Source organism: Charadrius vociferus, unplaced genomic scaffold (assembly GCF_000708025.1).
Source record: "Charadrius vociferus isolate BGI_N301 unplaced genomic scaffold, ASM70802v2 scaffold581, whole genome shotgun sequence".
Lineage (NCBI taxonomy): Eukaryota > Metazoa > Chordata > Aves > Charadriiformes > Charadriidae > Charadrius > Charadrius vociferus.
In genome coordinates, this window is record NW_009647024.1 from 1627917 (window position 1) to 1648423 (window position 20507).

The 20507-nt window shown below is 35.9% G+C and overlaps 1 protein-coding gene across 1 annotated transcript in view; it reads right to left on the bottom strand.

Moving 5' to 3' along the window:
- Nucleotides 1–20507, bottom strand: part of LOC104295732 (A disintegrin and metalloproteinase with thrombospondin motifs 6) — a gene marked incomplete at its 5' end in the record, with an annotated part of 138058 nt that overhangs the window by 65615 nt on the left and 51936 nt on the right. Inside the window, 2 exons of the mRNA XM_009895511.1 lie at nucleotides 5212–5353; nucleotides 14973–15119. Of these exons, the coding sequence (XP_009893813.1) occupies nucleotides 5212–5353; nucleotides 14973–15119 (289 nt within the window). The remainder of the gene's footprint in view (nucleotides 1–5211; nucleotides 5354–14972; nucleotides 15120–20507) is intronic.

Sequence of the window (20507 nt, forward strand, 5' to 3'; positions counted from 1 at the left end):
GAGACAAAATAGTCCTAGAAAAGAAGAAAGGAGACTACGGGAACTTGTTAGAAAAAGATACAGAAAGGATGTAAAACTACTTTAGGATTCAGAAAGAGGAAAAATTCTGGGATTTCCCTTGGATATACACATCCTAATCTTAAAAACAAGAGGGAACAAAATTCTCTTTAAGAACAAAGCTGGAAGTGTTTCAGTGTTCTTAATTACAGCACAATCCTGTAAGATCTTACATAAGGAAAGTTCGAAACTTTAATCCTTGTAAATAAAAAAGGCCTGCACAACAGTGATGAGAGGTTTTGCACTTGACCGGCAAGACCTTATGAAATAAAAAATAATGGAAAGGTTGATAAAAATGATAGAGTATAATACCAGGATCTTCTCTTCACCTACACAGACTCTCAACACCAATTTGTGAGCGATGTAATATAAATCTACTTATGCTCTGCTAACAAACACCAAGTATAAAGTAGCTATAGTATGACGTATGAAGCTGAGGGGAAAAAAAGTCAGTTTTCAGCGAGTTACTAAGTACTATGTACAGATTCAACTGAATGCATAATCTTAGTCATATTATCAACGTGTGAGGGAACAAAAGGGAACTGGTAGTTCTGGTGCAAAGATACACCAGTGGCTTCTCTGCCTTTCCTTCTGAAAAAACAGCTTCCAGAATCTGCTTCCACCTTCCTATAAAAACCCTACATCAAGCTTTATTTAACGGAAGTAAATCACATTAGTGTTTCATTCAAAAACTGGCATTTTTATTCACTAACATTAAAGTTTGTATCACCTGATTACAAGGGTCAATTGTACTTCAGACTTCTTTGTCCTAGAAGAAATATTGTAGAAATGTTGTGTATAGCAATTTGTTTACTCTCCTGGATTTGAAAGTTAGTTGACCAATGCTGTTTTCTTTTGGTTTTTACTAACTAATTCAGTTAAACTATTCTGTCCCTGCACTGACATGTGGGAAACTAGGAAGTAGCGAAGGTATGACAACTGCATGTCCTGTATTTCTGTAGTCAACACCTTCCCAACAACTTTCCATTAATGATAATTAACTTTATGGCCGCTCCCCATAACTCATTAAAAACTTCCTAGACACAGCTAACACAAGGGACCTATTGAAGGCAGCAGGACTCCTTATTCTGAGAATAAGAATATTGCCTGTTTACAAGCAGTAAGTTCATAGCTTGAACTCTATCTTTCCTCCAAAATGCACTAATAAAATGTGAGTAAAACTAGTATTTGAGTGTAAACCTATTTTTGTTGGCGAACTAACTGGGGAACTTAATTGCAAACCTAAAACCATGACAAAGAAGAGAGCTACCTGTCATCAGCTAAAATGTATTACCTGATGTGTTAAACTCCAGTGTGAAATATGAAGAGTGGTTCTGCTGATTTCAGTGCAGTCATGTACGCAAAGGAAAGGAAAGTTTGTGCCCTTTTCTCCCTACTCAGAGTATGTACTGATACCAATGACGGTGGAAAAGCACAAAATGCAAAACAATATACCAAAGAATTGTAAGGCACGATCTCTGAAACCCATGCTAGCAGCCAAAAGCTTCACAGATCATAAAATGCACCACAGCAATATCAACCATGCATAAAATATTAACTGCTGTTAACATGTCTGAGGTTTTAGCCTCTGTCCTAAAAATGTGGGGACCAGCTCTAAAGTAAAGCACTATTTTGAACCACAAAATCTGTAAGTTACCGTCAGGCATATTCCAGATATTTCTTAAACTCATAAAACAGAGAAATTCAAAGTCAAGCCTAGAATTCTTTCCTGAGTTAACCCAGAGATAGCCAATAGCCAACTGTTATTAGGCAGATGCTCAAACGTTAAGGAGGTAAGGAGTCAATGAGAAAAGTTCTCCTTACACTCACCTAAACAAAAGGATTGAAAAAGGTTCTAAACTATCAACGGAACCGGCATACAAACAGACTAAAGAAAATGAGATACACTTGACAAAAGCAGAAGAGAATTCACACTGCATCACCTTAGATGATGTAGCATATCCAGTAGCTGCATAAATGAACAAGAACTAGAACTGTTCCTAATAACCTCTAAATCTCCCATGCAGTGAATCCAGGAAGATACCTGAAAGCATGTAATGCCTTTAGGAAAAACCTATTCATCAGTATTATACAGTGAAATTTACACCATTACAACTTGGCTCACTGTAGGTCATAATGTAATGTTCTCCTGAATCTGAAAGCGTACCCTAAAAGTGAAATATTTTAAGTAGCTTGAGACATTGGCCCTCAATTCTTTATTCTAACTATCTATTTCTTCACCTAAATTCTCTAAAATTGCCCATGTAGCAGAAATGGTGGAAAGTATAGTATAAAGAATAATGCACGTGTAACATTAGGAGGATCCCTGTCTACTTGCTAACATGCCATTTTATTTTTTTAACTCAAATTGCTGAAGTACCTCTTGGAATTCCTGTCCGAGTTGATGTGCTGATCAATGCAGGGAAATCTGACCAATAGCCACAATGCTTTTGCTGGAACAGCTCTGTCCATAAGTGACTAAACAGTTCAATTAGGTCTACTAGTTACACTAGTATTGAAGCAACTACCAAAGAGCTCCTTTTGAGGTCAAATTGGCACCTTGTAAGTAAACACACACACAAAAAGCCTTAATCATTCAAACACCTCTCCATGTATTTAACTTCAAGTTCCTAAGTGAGAAAGGCTTCAGGTACTTAAATGTACAAAATTCTTTGCAGGATTAGGACATGATCTATGATCAAAGCAACAGACAGTTTAAAATAAACATACAGAGGGAATGGATGAGGAACTATGGGAGTAAAGGCAATGAACATAGAGTAACATTAAAGTTAGGTGGCTGAAAGAGGTAATTTTTCTAAAGGCTAATAAGACATTATGAAAGAATTCCAAAGCAGAAAGAACATGGAGATTTTCCAAGTTACTTTAAAAACACCAAGTACCTTCACGGCTACATCAGAGCTCAAAGGAGACTTGTAATTTTTTGGCCTATGATTTGAGAGTTCAACTGTTTCTCTTGTCACATGTCACCACCACAAATCAGTAAGAACATGAGCAAGAGAAAAAGGCAAGAAATTTTCTGTGGTATTTCCCTCTGCTTTAGAATTTATTTCGTTCTGGGTCAGCAAACCCCATGTTGGAAAACCTGCTCTACCCCTTTTTTACCAGGCACTTCAAATAAAAAGGGCTAAAAGAAGTGCTAGACAGAAGTCAGTATACCAACTAGGTCCACTGTTAATTAGGGATTTCTGCTATGTTTTTCTGTGCATAGCTGCACATGTATCTGTCAGAATAAGATCAAAGAACTATTAATGGCATCTTCACGTGAACAGTACATCAAATACAAATATCCAAAGCACTGACTGTTTACTTCTGATAGTGAAAAAGTTTTGAAACGTAGATGCTATTTTAACTGCATATCATTTCTTAGTGTCGGTATTACCAGACTTCTGCAATAATCTGTTATTACATGCAGACTGAATCCTTTTATTAAAAATAGTGGGTTTTTCCTGAGACACTTAAAAGTTATGCTCACATTGACAGCACACTGATGGAACACAATACAGTATATCAATTCAGAGGTCTTCTAATGTCACATGAACATATAACTTCTTTTAACTATTGCCTCAATTAAGTGTCAGTCTCTTTTTTGTAACTATAAGGGAATCCTCCGAAAAAAACTTTAAAACAAAAAGAAAGCAGAAGGCAGAAAGCCAAGATTACCTACACATCTTCATTACTTTCTATTGTTCGTGGTTTAGAAACTCATTTAAGAAAGTGTACTATGCAGCGTGATCACCACAATGATTACATAGTTTAATGGTGTTTGAAAAAAATAACATACACGAGGAAAAGCCAGGTTTTGCACATTATTACTTTCCAGTTTACTTTAAAATGTAGTGTATCTCTAAAGCTTGTGCTATAAATCATGGATTAAATACCTACAGATTTCCTTAGTCTGAAAATAAAAAAGTGTGTGTGGTGAGAATTTGTAAGAAAAAAGAAAAGAAAAAAAAAAGGTATGACTTAGATGTAGTGACAGGAAAAAGGGCCCTTAAAGAACAGCGGTGGAAAGTGAGAACTTAAAGAGGAACAATGAAGGCCAAAAGAGGTTTGATGAGGGATCAGGAGTAGAAGACCCAATGAGCTAGTCAGCCAGCTACATAGAGCTTTTAAATCCTTTGCACAACGTGATCTGCCAAAGCATCATCCCAGGAACAATACTGTATTTATCACCCCAGGGATATTAAAACTGAACTTTCTTTGTAGCTAGCCTTTATAGAAGTAAATAGAGTATAAACTCAATGACTGTATTGTTTTATTTGAATAATCTAGAAATTAAAATATTATTAAAACTATTTACTTTTAAACCACTACCTATGCTTTCAAGGTTTATTTAATTTAGTCTCAGCTGATTATTTGATGACAAGCACAGCAGAATGCATTCTTTTACTACATACTTTGGGGTGCAAGATTTTAAGTAAGTATTTATAAATCTATTGTGTAATGGCCTAAGTGTGCAGGTTTTTATTTCTACTGTAAATTTATTTACCTTTATTATTACACACTGGTACTTGCAGCCAAAGCTTTGCTAGTACTTAGTTATTCAGTATTCTATTTAGCTATCTAGCTTCATGTTCCTCTGTTCCCATAAGTGTAATTCATCTTTCAAAAAAAAGAGCTGAACAATGTGAGAAACAATAAACCCAAAGTCAGGAAACAAACAAACAAACAAAAAAAGAAAATAAAACCAGACCTGACAAATGAATACAAGTACAAAAGTAATGTCAAAATGTAGCTTTAAATTGAGAAGTTAAAGCCAACACAACAGATTTCATGTTTCAAGATTAATACAATGTGAACCTGACCTCATTTAATTGAAATCAGGGAAAATTCTGTAGTACACTTTACAAGGAGCAGGATCAAGTGTTCTGGGCTCCTTTTTTTCCTAAAACTAAAGAATGCTTTCCCCAGCTTATTGTTACCCACACATTTTGGTGTACAGTACATACAAATGACTCACACAAAAGATGCAGCATAAGGATTAAAATGTACCTTTTGCTTACATGTGATGGCACCAGACAGGCTATCGGAAATTTGTAACCCACTACTGCATCTAACTAAAGATTTATGTTATAAAGGAATATATACAAATGACTAATCAGAACACTCAGCATAAGGATTAAGACTTCTTACCCCATATTTACATTGGCGGGATGTTGCTCCATACTGGAAGCGACACTGTTCATCAGCATCATACACCTGACCTGGGGCCACAGCTGGATAAAGAAAGTCACGCTTGGGAGGCTCATTATCAAGGCAAGTACCACGGCCTGAACTGTTCAACATAAAGGACCAAAGGAATTAGGAATTCTACTGACTGTAAATCACAGTAATGATATCATGTACCTAGCTCTTACTTTTAACAGCACTGGGTGTGAAACAAGTATGATTGCAATAAACAAACAGTAAGATGGTACACCCATAGTAAAAATAAAAAATAATTAGAGGGAATTAAGAGATTAAAATAATTTTATTAACAAAAATGCTTATTTTAGATTGTTAAATAGATTTCATACATTATCCTTTTTTAAAGTGTGATAATTTCTGAGCCACACAAGACTGATTTTCGTTTTTGTTTTAAGATTCCTATTTGTTTTCACTGAAGAATAGCTACATTTGGTCATAGAATGAAAAATAAACAAATTAAGCAAATAAAAGAAATTCAGTTTACAATTCTTAACGACCCTTCTGATCCTTCAAACAGCTAAGTACAACCAAAGATATAAGCAGCTCAAGTGGTTTATATAAAATACATTTAAATTTCAATATGACTAAATGTTTATAGGATTAGGACCTTAAAATGCATGCTTTCCTTCCATTTGAGTGAATGAAATAGTTATGGTGGTAAAAATTCTGCAGGATCTTCAAGTTTACCTAGACTAGGGCAACTGAAAAAATGTGTACAGATCCAAGATCTCTTCTAGTCTTAACAATTTCATGTTAGAACTAAAATCATCATCTCTGAAAAATTTAATATTTCTTTCTTTATATTCACTTTTTTGTTTGTTGGTTGGTGGTTTTTTTTCCAAAATATGCCCATATCCTACCACAATATTTTAGTGTAGTGGAATAAATAACAAAGCAATCCAAATGCAGAAAGAGTTCTGTTTAGAAAACTTTGTACTTTGCTAAATATAATGATTCAGTTTTATTTAGGCAGTGTGCATAAAAGAGGACAGATGCTTTTTTACTTTCATTTCACATGTCAATAAGTGAGCATTTTTAAAGAATTCTTACGCCAACACTTTAAAATTTTTTTCCGACATTCCTACAAATTTTGCCAGCACTTATGGGTTTTTTTCCATGCACCTTGCCAAAGGAACATAATTTCAGAAGTGAATGTTCTACACTGTTTTTTGGAGATCTCAGATTTTATATACTTTTCATCTGCAGATAAAAAAAGAGAAAAAAGCCCCCTTTAACTACACATTTTATGTTCTCATTTTAACCCTATTTTATTAAATTCTTTGAAATACTACAATAAACCCTTTGGAAAAACAAAAAAAACCCCAACCGCTGACCATTTCAGAAGAAGGCAAACAGCAACTAAGGCAATAACCAGGTAAATACACAAAAAAATATTATATTCGATCACTCATCCCAAGTAATTTAGTGTGATTCACCTGCACACACACATCCCTACACACCCACACCCACACCCACCATCAGCTGAAATCTACCTTTAAAATGTCAACTGTGTGGTTGGCATAAAAAATAATGTACTTGCTCCTTTATTCCAGTTTTAATTATTTCAAGCGTATATATTTTCTAACAGCAGAAGTTGGGAAACTATCCTACATTCTTTCAAAATATTTCAGTCTTGTATTTTGCATGTATGAGGAGCACATGTTAATAACTCCAATATGAAAATAACTGAAGTGCAATCTGATTTTTCTTCACTGTCTGGACCAAACTGTAGATAGGAACTTTGCTTAAACAAGCACCATGAAGTTTACCATTTGACATCAGCTTGAGCTAGTACTGCATATGATGGGAACATTTCCATCAATTCCAATAGTGCAAGAGTTTGGTCGGTAAACTGTGGTCCTGTAAACAGACAGCCAAGGGCACAGCATTTAAAACCCCTCATTACCTTTGGTGACTCTCTCCATAGGCGTATGTACCCTGCACAGATTAGATTACAGAATCTGATCTGAATCTTTAAATTCACTAACTTGTAAATTAAAGTCTACACCTACTCTACAAGACATGTAATTGCAGAAATGTAAGTCAAAATCTGTGAAGTAAATACAAAAATGTGCCTCTTCTGCTCTAACGGGATTTTCACAATAATGAAATATTGTTCTAGTAGTAAAAAAGCAAGAAAATGACTACTAAGCAGTCATTCACTTATTAGCTACGTTACATCACCACGTCTACGACTAAAAATGTCTCTTCTTCCTTCTGTTTCAGTTCTATTATTTCTCTCAACTAGTTGAACAGAACTGACATATTTTACAAACTTAGTGTGAGAATCTCATGTGAATTGAAGTATTTCAGAAAAGAAATAGAATGTGTTATAACACACATTAATAAGACCAGGGAATTTCCATTGGTAATAAAAGGTCTCACCAAAGCTGTGCAAAGGATGAATACAGGCTGAGGACCTGAACCTTTCCAAAACACTTCTACTAGACTCAGGAATGGTGTAATACTCTCGAGTCTATGTCCTTGTTCTTCTCCCTTTTTCTCTTTGCTCCCTCCAACAAAGCAAAAGCCAGACACTTGAGAAAGATATCTGCTAAATCTAGGGGAATGAACCAAAAGTGTGCAAGAAGAATAAGGGCATTGGAGCGCTTTATAAACAGAGGTCTAATAGTTATATTCAATCAGGCCTACAGAAGTCAAAAAAGCCCTTTGTGTAGATGTAAAAAAGATAACAGGAAGGAAAAGAATCTGCAAATATCTTCATCTCTGCCATTTAAGAAAATTTCTACTCACAATTGCTTTTGTGCTTTGTGATTTTATATTATACAGGAAGAATATACAACATCAAAAAATCTACAGGATATCCCTGCAGAATATTTACATTTTTGAACAGGGAGTGGATAAATCTTCAGTGTTTGCAATAGAAGTAAGATGATCTCAAACTCATCCTTACATTCCATTTACTCCACAAGATACTACCAGTACTCAAAGATTTTCTCATTTTCCTAATTTTAGGTTGACTTCATGGGGTTTTACGGGACATAGTGGGACTGATTTCAATTATGAAATAGCTAAGCTTGACGTCATTTCATCCCAGTATGCCAGTGTAGTATCTCAGGAAATCTTTGTAAAGCAATCTACAACATAATTTAAACATTGTTTTGTATTTTAATATCACAGGATAGCAAACTAATCTGTTTGCAAGGATATCAATGATACTAGAGCATTCTCTGAAAACTTAAGATATCAGACATGCTATCACTGCTAACTGCTTGGCCAAAATAATAGCAATGAGAGATTCAATATTAGCATCTTTACAAACTGAAGATCATCACCTCTGCACAGACATTGCTGTTGTATCCTAGGCCAATAAAGAGAAAAAGCAAAACCCATGGATGTAGCCCTTTCAGGGTTTATGCTCCTATTACAGTATCTATTCCCAAATATGTCAGGACCGTACACAGTACAACATAACACCTTTAAAGGTTGAAGAAAATATCCCAGAACACTGGCACTGAAAATAGCTTTTGAATGTTACAGAATTGGCTCATTCATAATAATGATGGGGACTGTAATGCAAGTTATGATTAACAATCATAAATGTATTATAAATATTTGTAATTATCTGTTATAGCTAAACAGTCATACAGATAAATATATGGATGGATAGTATACATAATATTTTATTTAACGCTGTTGCCAAATTATCCACATAAATATGGAAAAAATAAAAAAATTTATTAACTATAAACATAGTGCATTTTATATGTACACATACATATAAAAACCTGAATAATTTACATGCCTATATATAAAATTTGGCTCCTAACAGAATCCTTACTTCATATTTATTACACACTTTTCCTGAGTAAAAACTGATTTTTAGAAAGCACCAGGATATATTTCTGTACAGGTTACAAAAGCTGCTTAACTTGACATTAATGAATAAACTCTGCAGATTGCTCAATAGTCTACAGATAATAACATAAATACTTGCAGAAGGAGGGCATATGTAATGGAAGTGTGATTTGGAGTGGTATGTTTAAAATTAAAATGAACCAGAATAGGATTACTAAATGAAAACATTCGTGTATGTTAGGGAAATTCAGATATTGATGTGGATTTACCACTCACTCATGAGAAATTCTACTTTCTTCCAAACTTTTATGCAAGGCTGGCTTTATGTCTTACTACCTGTTTCATTGCAAAGACTAACTTTGCACAATCGTTTCACAATACTCAATTTTTCTTTTATTTGGTAGTAGGTAATATGCTATTTCCTTAATGTATACTTTCCTCCACAATATGGTCTGTATTCCAAAGCATTCTTTTATTCATTTGAATAATTATCCAGCAGCCATATTAGGAAAAATGTATTGGTTCCTCTATCAAAATCATCCACTTACCTAAACCTATTGGTATCTGGCCTCAAGAGTTTGGGAGACACTAAGCTATAAAATATTGGGCCAATTTGTTGTTCTATATTTATTTCATCAAACATTATATGAATAAGTTAATGGGAATCTGCTGCTGATTCTGCTCTTTACAATTTCTTTAAATTTAAATAACCCAAGATGTAGACAAGATAATACTTGCAAAGTCAATACTCAAAAACATATTGCCAGCCCCTGATTACAGAAACGGTTGGTTTTTTTTAACTGGGTAGCTTTTTAAGAGTATCTTAAGACTTTCAAAGTTTAAGAAATCTACAGTAATTGGGGACACACGCTTTTTATTCAGTTATCTTTTAGCTACAAAAAAAATCCCAGAAAAAAAGAAGCAAATTATAATACAAAGTGTAGGTCAACCGATAATACTGAATGTAAATTTTCTCCATTGATTTGTACAGACAGATACTAATTTTTGATATGATCGATGTGACTTTATCTTTCAAAACTAGTCTTGGCTTCTACTTTTTTTAAAAGTTAATTTAGACTTCTATAGCATCAGGGGAATGAATGGCCAATCTGCCATAGAGAGCATATGAGGCATACATAGGCGTATCCTACATTTATCAGGCGTATCCTACATTTATCTTGCGCATCTACTTGTATGCCCAAAATTCTTGGAAATGTGATGTCTGGGCCCAAACATTGGATGATTTTTTTATATTGTCTACATGGGCTTGCTTGGACCAAGGTAGTTTTGGCTGCCTTCCAGAGTTAGAAAGGTGTAGTCTCAGATCTAAATCCCACTGTATGGCAATCCTAGAGACTCTCCAAGAATTTTCCATGATAGATCTTACTTATTCAAATAGTTTAAAGACTCCTTGTTCTTCTCCATTCATCTTCAAAAGACAACCTGCCTTTGAAAGACAGAGTTGGCCATCTGGCTTCTTCTCCTATCTGATACTGACAAGATTAATGAACTATGATTTCAGAAATCACCCAGCTTTTCTTATTACAAAACATAAAAGTAGCTGAATAAAAAAGTCTAAGCAAAAAACTCTCCTCTTTACATCTAGGTATCTGCATGGCTCTATAGGCACATTTGGACATAATAAAACTTGCATGTTATATGTATTTTTTATATCTCTATACATACACCCTGCATAGAATGAAATTTCTACTAATTGGGTTTCAGTCACAAATAATATTTTTAGCCTTGGTCTGTTTCTCCTATGAACAGATATTCAGGGCTTCTACTCCTCTCACAGGAATCTGTGTTCTCTGACACTGGTCGTCAGCCCTTCAATTCTCAGTGGTAGTAGGTAATATGCTATTTCCTTAATGTATACTTTCCTCCACAATATGGAGGAAAGTATACATTAGCATTTAATTCCAGAAAAAGTTAGTGAAATTTAAAGCCATTGTAAAGCAGTTATGAACAATTCAGTTGATAAACTGAATTCAGTCAATCTTTGGCTCTAACACAAAGCATGACAGACAACAGCTATTATGTACTAGAAGGAATGTCTTCCCCAGTAAAAAATTGTTTTCTTTGACTATTTCAGAGCCTGTGCTCCTTCTTGAGAGTTTTGATAAATCTATTAGCAATACATAGCTTTGCTTTGTCTTACTGTCATTCTTTGAGCCATATTCATCTTCTATCTGTCCATCCTATAAAATAAATTGCTTTCCCAACTAATGCCTGACTGAATTGATACCTTCCAAGTGACACTTAATGGCTATTCCTCAGTAGCCTCAGTCTGGAAAATTTGTTTCTGAGTGTAGTTTTAAGAAAGTCTTGAGGAAGAGAAGGATGAATGTGAGGCTGTACTTTGAGTGTCACCAGGATGACTTCTATTTCAAAATGTTTCTGCTTGATGATAAAGGACAATGCGGTATCTACACTACAAAATGGCACACAGTGCAAAACTGATGTAGTAAGTGGTGATCTAAGTTGGGAATCTAGTAAATCCATGTTAATCTACCTAGCCATATAATACTGTGAACACATAATGAGATTCTAGTGAAATTCATTCCAGTTGCATCATCCTGGTGCCATGACAGCCCTGCCCAAACTTGTATCCAGATCCAAGCTGACAAATCTAAAAGGTGTTGTAGCAGTTGTGCAGACTCATAGCCTCAGGTTTCTGCTTGGGTATCAGTATTTCATCCCATGGTCTCCTATCTTTCTTGTTAGACATAGCTAAATGAATCCTAAACTAGCCATACTCATTTAGCACAGAAAAAAACCACTTGTCTTCCTTGTTTGTAGTCTACTGGGTCCTGTCCCAGCTGTTTTCCCAGTCTTGAGGAAAAATGGAAAGAAAGGGGGCAGAGTCTAATTTATCTGGAATAAACATCAGGAGACACAGATGACAACATCTTGAGGCTTAGAAAAAAATTAGTATTAGAAAAAAAAATGGAAGTCATTTCTCCTGTCTGCATGCAGACTCTTCTGCTGTTACACCAGCAGTCAGGGAATTGCTACCACATGAAACTCACTATTTTTCTTTGGTTCTTGCTGACTGATCATTACTTGCAACAGAAACGTATCTCCTCTTAAAGCTGTTCTGCCTTAAGGAAAGGTGTGAATGAGTAAAAAGAAGTGATCTAGCCTTCTGACAGCTGTCCTGCAGCTACCTGTGTAACTCTATCTCAAAAGCTTCCTGCCATCATTGAGGAAATGACATGAAAAGCTGGGGAAAAAACTAGAAAATGGAGAAAAAACCCTGCAGTTTTACAGCCTATTCTACTTCATGAAATGATAAAACAACTATTTTAAGGAAAAAAGTATCAATCCATTTATGGGATATTAGAACCACAAACAGTAAGAAGCACAGATTTATAATGAACAGATCATGTTTGAGAAATCTGACATTTTTAAAAATAGATTGCAAAACTAGTAGATGAAGGAGAAGTTAGCTTTGGCTCAGTACATTATTTAACACAGTATCCTATACAATTGGAAAATCTATTCATAATTGCAATGCGTAAAATAATGTTTATCCAAGGTGGCTTTAAAAAAAATAACATCTACATTCTGCGTTACAAAAATACAGCTAAAATATTATAGAAGATAATTTATTATTGAAGCTGCTATGCATAGATTTTATTTTTTTTTACTCTAGCTCAAATACCACTTAGTATCGTCAGTAATTTTTTTTTATGAAATTCACAGATGGTAGTAATTCGAGTAGAGTTGCTAACACTGGCAATGGCAGAGAAATATCTCAAAAAACCTGAAGAGTTTAGAACTATGGGGACAGATTCACCAGAGTACTATTCTGGTTTTATGCTAACATAAATACAGTTTCACAATCAAACCTAGAGAATGGAAAAGAATAATGGAGATGCTAACAGTAAATAATAGAATAAACAAAAACATTAAACAAAGTAGAGCAAGCACAAACTAAACATGTTTTTAAATGGCAGTAAAAATTTGAAAGACCACTGCATACCTATCCAGTAAAGAAACAAGAATGTCTGTTCAGACTGAAATTCAAAACTGTATGGGAACATTATGAAGATATGTTCAGCTCTATTACATTTGCATCATAATGCAAGCCACAGAATTTTACCATATTTCTTTCTCTAAACCCATAAATAAGATATTACTTCTTAGCTATCTGTTGAACTGTGTCTTCACTGATAGACAACTTATTGTCAGGACAATTATGGGATCAAAATGGAGTTCAGAGAAGAGCAACAAATAGAAGTAAATGAGACATAGAATAGGAGAACGGTAACAGTAAGAAACAAACCCCAAATGCTACAAGAAAATACCTGAAGTGTAAGCTTACAGAACTGCCAAGCTGTGAAATAATTCCTCAGAAGACATGCAAAACCCATATCCGTCGTTATATTTAAAGCTAGGCTGCATGACACACTAGGAAGACTACTAATGGGAACAGTGTTGACTTAACAGGAATTATTGGTAATGATAAAACTAAACTACCCTGTATAATTTTTTTTATAATCGTACTGTTAAAAGATTACATACATATCTCTCCTGAGAAAATCAATTTATATTGTGAGAAACCTATATCATATGAATGGATGTAAGGATGAATTATTCAGTGGCCTTTAGTTTCAACACTCAAATGCTTCAGTACATAAAACTGGGTGGGTTCACAGTTCAGTGGGGTGATACAAAATGCCTTAACCTGATACAAGAACTGAAGAAAAGTTTTTTTTTCCTCTGAACAGCACCAACATTAAACATCTGTCACTGCCCACCAACTCTATAGGGAGCTCAGAAGCCTCTCCAGACCAATTCAGTGATCCTCTACACTGTGTGGGAAGCTAGATTCAAACCAGCTTAAAGAAAACATATCGGTCTGGATGGGTCCCTTCAGGTAAGATCCAGAATACAGCACCTTATTCAAAGTTAGATCCCTGAAAGAGGAAGAGAAGTTCATTTTATTCTTAGTAGTCTCATGGTTAGACCACTTGACCGGTTTAAGCCCATCTCCTAAAACACAGTAAATGTCTGAATTATTGAACAACCTTTATTTCGTAAAGGAATGATTGCACTGATGACACTGAACCTACCAGCCAACTGCCATTTGCCCCCATAAAGCTCGTCTTATGCCATTTTAAAAACTCCTTTTATTAACCTGCTCTCAGTGAACTCACAGTTCTGTTTCTCTTCCACAATTCAAAACACATACAAAGGCTTCATTATGCATCATATATATCAATGTATACATTGCTATGAGCACATTTTTGAGACTAACATTTTGACTGAACCATTTTTTTTCATAAAGAAGTAAAATTTCAGGTAGCAATCTACTTCTGGATAAAAATTACCACAGAAGTACAGATTAGCACAATTTTAAGGCATTAATATAAAGATCTATGCCATCCTCTCCTATAATCTTTATATTCTCTCCTATGGTACCAAAGAACATTGACAGACAAAAACCCATGACAATGCATGAAAAAATCTGGAGAATGAAATCTTCAAGGAACAGGGCTACAACCTTGTACCCTTCATTAGATTCCCTCACAGTACACATGTATTTAAAAAAACAATACTTCCCATCATTCATAGACAAATTCCAGCCTTCTCTATTTCTAACCCTCAGATTAATGAAGTAACAAGATATGATCAGCAGTTCAAAATGTTTTGAATAGATTAAAAATGAGAACTGTAATGTGGGCAATGGAGCAGAAGCAGCTTTTGCCACTACATAGAAAAAGTGCTCTATGAAATAAAAATCTTAAGCAACTTGCTGTATTTCTGTCTGTTCATTCCAAAAATGTAAACCACCAGAACAGGTCACTATATCTCTACTATTTATGCTGAAAGGTGTCAATTTTTTGAAAACTCATTATTTTTCTTGAGAGATTACTTACTCTAAAAAACTGGTGATGTAATCCCGACTGCAGGCTGACCAAGAGAAAGGGTTGGTGTTTGCTGTAATATGAGCTGCCATTAGCTTTGCTGCTTCATGACCTTTGGTCCCACAGGAATTTCCAATTCCATCATGATTCATACCGAAACTGCGCAAAAGAAGAAGAGAGAAACAGCCCATTATTTTTTTACAGCATCAGACATCTCTTAATGTCACCTTTACAGAAATCATGTTGGACCTAAAAGAACACAGTCAGTACAGGAGAACCCTTAAGTAGAGAATCAAGGTCAGTTAAGTTCTGTTTAGTTCATTCAGTTCTCAGAATACTGCACAATTACATAACTTTTCTTTCTCCCACAGACTTTAGAAACCATTTTACTTATTTTCTAAAGCTTTTAAAGAAAACTTAACAATGTTCTTGAAAGATACGTACAGAGCACTCAGTCCTCATCTGGTATTGTACCTGGATAAGAAACTGGCACTGACACTTGGATTAAGAAACAAGGACAAACAGAGAACAGGTACAGTATAGGCACACAGCAGTCAATGATAACTGAGGCAAGAGCATGGGTTTTGCAATTCCCAGGGCCATGCTGTATGCACACTCCCTCTCTGGATCCACTCACAGAGCAACTTTGAGCCCTTCTATTAGAGCTCTGCTTTGTCATGGAATGCTGGAATGAAGATGCCTAAAAATCAGCAAAAAATACAGTAAGAAACCTCTGGGCGGTACTTGGCCAACAGGGATTTCCAGCCAACAAATTAATTAAATTTCAACGAAGATGATATGACTCTGGAAAAAGAAATACGGCAACAGAATCCTTACGTCTTAGAAAACCTGCACTACTGAAATACACCCTTGGAGCTACAGAGGTCAACACAAGCATCAAATTAAAACTTAAATACACAGAGCATCTATTTGAAAATACTTCCATTACAGACTATCTTTAGTTAAATTATTAGTTATTCCTAAACAATCAACATTGTATACCTTACTGGCCTGACATAAATGAAGCACCTGAACAGACTATTTCTTAATACTACACATTTTTCTGAAACTACATTTTCTTAGTCTTCCTTTGATTAATTTCCATTCAATAACTTGGGGGGTTGGGGGTGGGAGGAAAACTTCTTTCTTTAAATATTAACCTTTGGTCAAATTTGTTCCTTCTTTCTAAACATGGCTCAAGGCTTATGAAATCAGAGGGACAGGACATAGGAGCCTTTCTGACCATGAGAAGTAGCTAAAGGGAATGCCAAAACTGAGTTTCTGCACATCCAGAGCAGCAAATCTGTCACTTCTTGGTGTATTATACAAAGAGGTCAGTCTCATGGAATAACTGCTGTATGTGATTTAGAAATTAAACTTATATTCACATTTTGAAGAAAGGTAGAGCATCGACGAAACTTTCAGGGCAGAGTACAGCTGGTGTGGAAGGGATTTCCCTGGGCAAACTTAGATGTTGGTGACATCAGGGGTGTCTGGTTTGCTAACTCTAGGAAAAACAGTGCAGGGGATGGAGCTGAGTGGAGACATCGCAGCCAAAACTCTGTGATAAAATGGGAGCTTAAAGGTCTTATAGAACTGATAAGCTGCCTGACTGCTACCCTGAGCCAACAATCTGTCATTTTTTGACAGAATTGCGTGAACTTTGCTCATTATAATGTCATTACAATACCAAAGCACACCTCCATCCCAGAAGCCACCTGCCCAAGAGATGCGACCACTCCTCACAGAGCCTGCACTCCGAATTTTTCGTAGTCCATACCTTTAAAAGCAAAGCGAGAAAATTTTACACCAATCATAACAGAAGTATGTATGACTAGAGTTCCTCAAGCTCCACCTGAAAGGTAAAAAATAGTATAAAGATAGCTTAAGAGAGACAGGATACCAGGGAGGGTACCATCGCGGTCAGAGAAATACCATTGCTGACCACCCCTGACTTCTGGGATCAGTGGACGGGCTGAGCCTCTCTTCCCCCCATAAGGACACTTGTGGGTAAGATTCGAACACTTGGCTATACCAAATGCTTCCCTGGGAAACTTAGAAATCTCTATAGAGTTGCTTTATAACTTAATGTGTTTGTAGCCAGGCTGTATTACTAACATCCTTAGGATTTGCACGTGCTTTGCAGACATTAACTATCACTGGCAATCCAAAAGAACTTGTGCATCTATTGCTTCAATAAATTACACTTTTCATTAATCTAGCTGTGAGAGTTCATAGTGAATATGACCAAACTCCTTAAGTGTGGCCATGCTGGTTCATGGAACACTGCTAGCTCGAATTGTGTATGGTGTTATTAGTGCATCAAGAATCACGATAGTTCAATTAACATATTGAACATGACCAGACTTCTAACGCTTCATTGAGCATCACTCGTAATCTAAGCCTAACCGCTCCCAGCCCCTCGGACATGCTGGAATGCAAGGGGGTTTATTTTCTGCCAAAATACTTTGCCCTTAAACTCAACAAGTCTTTGAAGCTTTCTGTATTAAAACTGCTAAACAGACCAATTCCCTGATTTCTTACTCATCATTCACGAACACAAGTGTGTTAAGGCACTCCATTTTGATTTCCTAGTAACTGCTAAGACTGACTGCCAGAAGATACAAATGGTGGTGGGTTAGAGGCTGGCCATTTATCTACTGACAATACTACTTCATACCAATTCATGCGACTTTCTTTACTGAAAATGGTGATAGTGGTGTTATAGTAATCTGAACTTATTGCTGCAGAATGCAGTATAAAAATACAAGACCTTTATTTCACTCTGAGCTTCAATTCACCAGGTACTGTTTCACCTTTTCAGCTGATCTTAACACCCTACAAGCACAAGGTGTAGCTAACTATTCCTCCCAAGCCCCATTAATTGCATGGACATAAGAAAAGGAACATGAGTGAATGATGGATGCTTCCTACATGCTGGGGAAGGACTTCATAATCAAAAAAGCATCACTTCCTTGCCTATGGGATGTTTCCCTATGGAATACCTAGTCTGTAGCAATGCCACCATTTATCTAGTTCAGTGTATGATATCTCATAAATGCAGAAAGCCGTATGCTGTATTACACATGGGAAAAACGCAGCTTTAAAAACTACTTGTCTGAGCAATGTATGTTATTATAATGAAACTTTCAGACCAGTGTTAATTATTATGATCAGTCTTCAATATTGATATATATTTTGGGAGGGAAGAACTTAGATGTACAACAAAATGAACCAGAATTTTACAATGAAAATTGTACTTTATTGACCTAGATCTCAACTGCTATAATTTTCTAGAATTAGGGGTACTTCAGATAGAAACACTTCCCTTTTAATTGCCTCTCTACAATTTCTTAGAATAGAAAACCTTAGTTTTTAGCAATCTCTCTGAGTGACTCCTTTACAGAAATGGGCATTTGGGTATCTGGGAAAGAGCTGAATTGCATCATGCTGACTATATCTGATATCCACCTTATCCCTAGTTAGCATATTCTGTTTGTCAAAGAAGTGACTGCCTTCAATGGTCTGAGGAATGAAATTTACACCTTTTAGGCCTACAAAAAAATAAAGAACAAACTTTGTAGTTTAATTGGTTTCCTTCTTCTACCAGCTCTCCTTGTGAAAAAGATTGTGTTGTTGATGGTAGCGGTGGTATGCCTGACAAAAAGCATGTCTGTGAATGGAAGCTGCAAATCTGGACACACACAGGAACTTTTCATGAGCTGACGGTATTCTTATTTTTTATAAATATTCATTCACCTAAATAATCTACTCCCTTCCAAGCAGGCTCTTCTACTTGCCCCTGCTTCTGAATTTAGGAAGAAACTGATCATTAGGTGCAAGTAATTTTTTCTGATGTTTTGGAAAGGCGTTTTGCAATTACTGTCATCTATTTCCAAAGATGGTAGTGGCAGCATGCCATTACAGCCCAGTAATTTGCAGTCCTATGGCCAGGACTGCAGATGAAAACACATTTCTGTCCAAAGTACCATTTTGATTTTCATCAGAACAAGTTGGTTATATTTGGCCATCATTACATTAAAGCTACATCTTTTACAAAAGCATGTTTGCAATTAGATTGGGGTGGGAATGCAGGGAAGAGGCAGGGAAGAAAGGAAGGAACATTAAATACTCTTCATGGAGCCACTCTTATAATTTACTTACCATTTTCAAACTCGCTAAACAGATGCAGACAGTATTTCTTTCACTGGCTAAAAGAGCCTGTCAAAAACTACCAGTATAATTCTGTCTTTAAAGGAACTGTCAGATGAGCGAGTAGAGAGTGAAAAGTCTTCTCGGGTGACACAGGAGGTTTTCCACGAAGTTACCTTTCCACATACAATCTCAAGGAAAGATTTTTAACCCAGCAGCTCTCTTTTTTTCAAGCATTATGGCTCTCTTTTCCCAAGAGAGCATCTACATTGAACTTAAGAACTGTGCAAAGCAGCAACAGTAAGAACTTCAAAATGATAATTGAAATTCCCCTACAATTCTTTATAGTTTGTATACTTAAAAAATACTAAGAAGACAGCACATCTGACTAGCTCTGTGCCTGTTTCATTTACTAACCTCTGTAATGGAACAGATTCTTTTTTTCCTCAGCAACCTGTTTTTTCTTATATCTGAAAAAATTATGTGAGGGAATTATTTGTATCACACATCCAACTTAAGATCTGACCTCAAAAATCACAGGGGAGATAACGAGTCTCAGCTGCACTGAATAAAACAGCAATAGATAATCAGAGACCCTGAAGTATAAGCAAATGAAAGGATGGGAATATAAACGTCTCGTCTACCCCTCCTTTATCTTGCAAAGGAACGATACTGCAAGTCCCTACAATTTCATTTGTATTTAAGATAGGATGACTGATTTGTTAGGTGGTTCTAAGCTATGATGGTTATGGTTGCCAAAACACATACTGCTGATGCATCTAAAACGGCAGCAGTTATTTTTGTGAGATAGCCAGTATGCTTCTGTCCTGATTTATTATCCAAACACTTAAGATTCAGAGAAGACAGATCCAAACCAACCTGAATGCTCCTCAGTACCGTTCACTGAGGTTTATTTTGTATGCCATGTACTTTTGTACACTGAAGTTATCTGAAATGTGCTACTCAAGTGAACTGCTTTTTCCCTATAATGATCAATTATCTCTGCTTTCCAGCTGTAGTACTAATGATCTGCATATCAAGCCATTTCCTAGCTTTCTCAGGGTCTGAGAACTGCAGAGAGTGCTGGTGTTTACTTTCTCTAAATACAACAGGGTACATCCATTTTTCAGTCACTGACCAATTCATGAGTTATATGAATTTGACCTAATTCTTTTAAAGCAGTGGCTCTTACTTTGCTCTACCACTTGTTTAACAGTGTAAGAAAGAAGCGTACCAGAGACTGAGAATCTTGATTTGGGTGACGCAACTCGCAGCAAGAGAAATACTGTAAAATAAAGCACTTGATCTTCTGGTCCATTATCTGAGACCAATTTACAGCTGCATAACTACATGTAACTATGTCCTGGTTTCAGGTAAAACAGAGCCAATTTTCTG